At 30.3% G+C, this 3,091-nt stretch overlaps 1 protein-coding gene across 3 annotated transcripts in view; it reads left to right on the top strand.

The window, feature by feature from the left end:
- LOC116000899 (pectin acetylesterase 3-like) overlaps positions 1-1,557 on the top strand; it is a 5,523-nt gene extending 3,966 nt beyond the window's left edge. For all 3 annotated transcript variants that reach the window (XM_031240776.1, XM_031240768.1, XM_031240784.1), the window contains 2 exons: positions 184-265; positions 598-1,557. In XM_031240776.1, the coding sequence (XP_031096636.1) occupies positions 184-265; positions 598-752 (237 nt within the window). In that variant the 3' untranslated portion in view covers positions 753-1,557. The remainder of the gene's footprint in view (positions 1-183; positions 266-597) is intronic.
- Positions 1,558-3,091: the final 1,534 nt, after the last annotated feature.

Below are 3,091 nucleotides of genomic sequence, written 5' to 3'. Positions count from 1 at the left end.
TATATATATATATATATATATATATATATATATATATATATATATATATATATATATATATATATATATATATATATATATATATATATATATATATATATATATATATATATATATATATATATAATGTAGATAGTTTGAAATCATTAGCATACTAATCCACCTTATTTTCGTATATTTTAGATTAGCTACAATTTGTCACCTAACCATTTGACTTGCCTTGTGGGCAAAAACTGTACTTTGGCTGAAATGGCTTCAATTGAAGGTTAGTGAATTTAAGAATTTAAAGAAGAAAAACATATATTTTGTTTGAATTTTAGTGTCTAAAATTCATTACATTATATTCTTATACAAAAGCATTAAAAAAAATATGTTTATCTCAAGTATTTATTTAAATTTTTTTGGATTATTTTATTTATATAAATTCATTGTTTGAAAGTAGTAATGCATACAAATCCCACCCTACTGTAAATGTGTGCAAGTTTACTTTTCTTTATAATAACAAATTATACGAAATAATGTACACATGGCATGCATTAAAAACTTGATTATATTACACAATTAATTTATAAAAATTGTTTACATGGCCTATTTCAGGTCTGAGATTGGGATTAATTAAAGCGTTACCAGTTGATAATTCGTCCTTTCGAGGAATGTGGGTAACAAACTGCATTACCCACGAGATCACTATGTACTCTTGGATTACTACAGTGTTGCTACGCATAGATGGGAACAAGATACTCATTTGCTAATATGTTTTAGTGTATTAAAATAAAAGTTAATTATTTCATAATATGTGCATGCATATTGATCTATTATTGCACTTTGTAGACATATCCTCAGGTGTTCGCTGATTGGTTTTATGATCGATCAGCAGTGCAAATTATTAACCAGTCCACGGAAGCAAAAAATTGCTCAGATTGTGGCATCGAAATTAAGAAGAAGTGGACGTGAAATTGTGGGGTGTTCGGTAGAGCGGATTGATATAACACTAGAGCATGGTTAATCTAAGACTTTTTTGGGTGAAAGCTAAGGGACAAAGGGTCCTAGATTAACTATGCCCTAGTGTTACATCAATCCGCTCTACCGAACACACCACAATTTCACATCCACTTCTTCTTAATTTCGATGCCATAATCTGAGCAATTTTTTGCTTCCGTGGACTCGTTAATAATTTGCACTGCTGATTGATCATAAAATCAATCAGCGAACACCTGAGGATAAGTCTACAAAGTGCAATAATAGATCAATATGCATGCACATATTATGAAATTAAACTTTTATTTAAGGGACAAAGTGTCTTAGACTAACTGTGCCCTAGTGTTATATCAATCCACTCTATACCATGAGTTTTTAGATTTTGTTCTATGGTTGAGACTTGATTTTATTGGGTTTTGGCTTGTGAAAGAAAGTAGATTCTATGTTATAATATAATGAAGTAGATTCTATGTATATGTATGTACATATGTGATGTATAGATAATCGCCTGAATTTCAGCCCATTATGTATACACAACAATTATGTAAGTATATATTTATCAAATAATAATTTGATACAGATATTAGCCTTGTTTGGTAAATAATTAGCCTATCAGCTAATTTTGGCTTATTTGGCCACTATTAATTGTTTGGTTAATAAGCATTTTGTAACTCCAAAATACTAAAATTGAAAAGGCTACTCAAAGCAGTCTTTTCAATTAGCTTTTTGAGAAGAGAAATTATATCAAACGCTATCAGCTAACAGCTAATTTACCAACCAACTTTCTATAATCAGTTAATATTATCAAAAAGTCATACCTTCTAACCCAAACAGCTTACCCAATCAGTTAACAGCCATTTACCAAATAGGGCCATTATAAAATAGGCCCAATTCTTTAAAAAAAATATAGGCCCAATTCTAATCCAGTTCAGCAGCCCATTTCCTTTGCATAACCCGTGAGATGCACAGCTTATACATATTACTCCGTACTATCTATACTAACCCAGCATCCTAGCTCACTATTAAAGCACAAACCCGACCCACAAACCCACCATATAAAAACCCAAAAATCCCTTCCTCTATGGAAATGAAAACCAAGCCAAAACCATACACCTAAAACCTCAATCTCTCTTCCCTAACAACATAGGCCCTGTTTGTCAAATAATCAGCCTATCAACCAATTTTTGCTTATTTGACCACTATTAGTTGTTTGGTTAATAAGTTTTTTGTAACTTCAAAATGCTAAAATTCAAAAGGCTACTAAAAGCAGCCTTTTCAATTAACTTTTTGAAAAAAGAAATTATACCAAAAAGCTATCAGCTAACAGCTAATTTATCAAACAACTTTCTAGAATCAGCTAATATTATCAACAAATCATACCTTCTAACCCAATCAGTCAACCCAATCAGCCAACAACCATTTACCAACAGCCATAATTGCTCATAATCAGCTACAAATTCCACCGTTTGAACACCAGAAATCGATTCCACAATATATCTGCGAACCCTTGTATCTGTACCGTCTTCGATTTCCAGATATCATAGACGAAGGCTTTTGAGCAAAGATTCTATTACTATAAGGTACGCTTTATTTCAATTATATAATTTCTAAATTTACTTATAATTTATTAGACACAAATCCTAACTAATCTGTTCAATATTCAGATGTAAACCCCTACCATCATAAACAGACGAAGTCAAGCTGTGAATGCATAACAATCTGGAAGGTCAAAACTAAAATTGAGGGGGAAATGAAGCTCGAACAAAGATAAGTATTGCATTACCTTAAAAAAAAATAATTAGATAGGAAGAATAAAAAAAAGGTAAATAATTATAGCATCCTAGTATAAAAAGATCAAACCAGTTGATCATGACAAACACATTCATAACTTCTTATGACTTTTCTGATTTCATTTCAGTGACAACATAACTTGATTAGCAAAATGAATAATAGATAATTAATTAATTACCACTAATTAATAGCAACAACAGTTATATTAATTATTAATTACTTGATTAATTGAATTCAACATACGTGCCCACTTATATAAACACAAACATATATGCCAAGAATTCGAGATCTCAAAATTTAAAGGACACACTGAATTAGAAAA

This window comes from Ipomoea triloba, chromosome 1, assembly GCF_003576645.1.
Source record: "Ipomoea triloba cultivar NCNSP0323 chromosome 1, ASM357664v1".
Lineage (NCBI taxonomy): Eukaryota > Viridiplantae > Streptophyta > Magnoliopsida > Solanales > Convolvulaceae > Ipomoea > Ipomoea triloba.
Note: the sequence above shows the minus strand (reverse complement) of the source record. Positions and strands in the feature narration are given on the sequence as shown.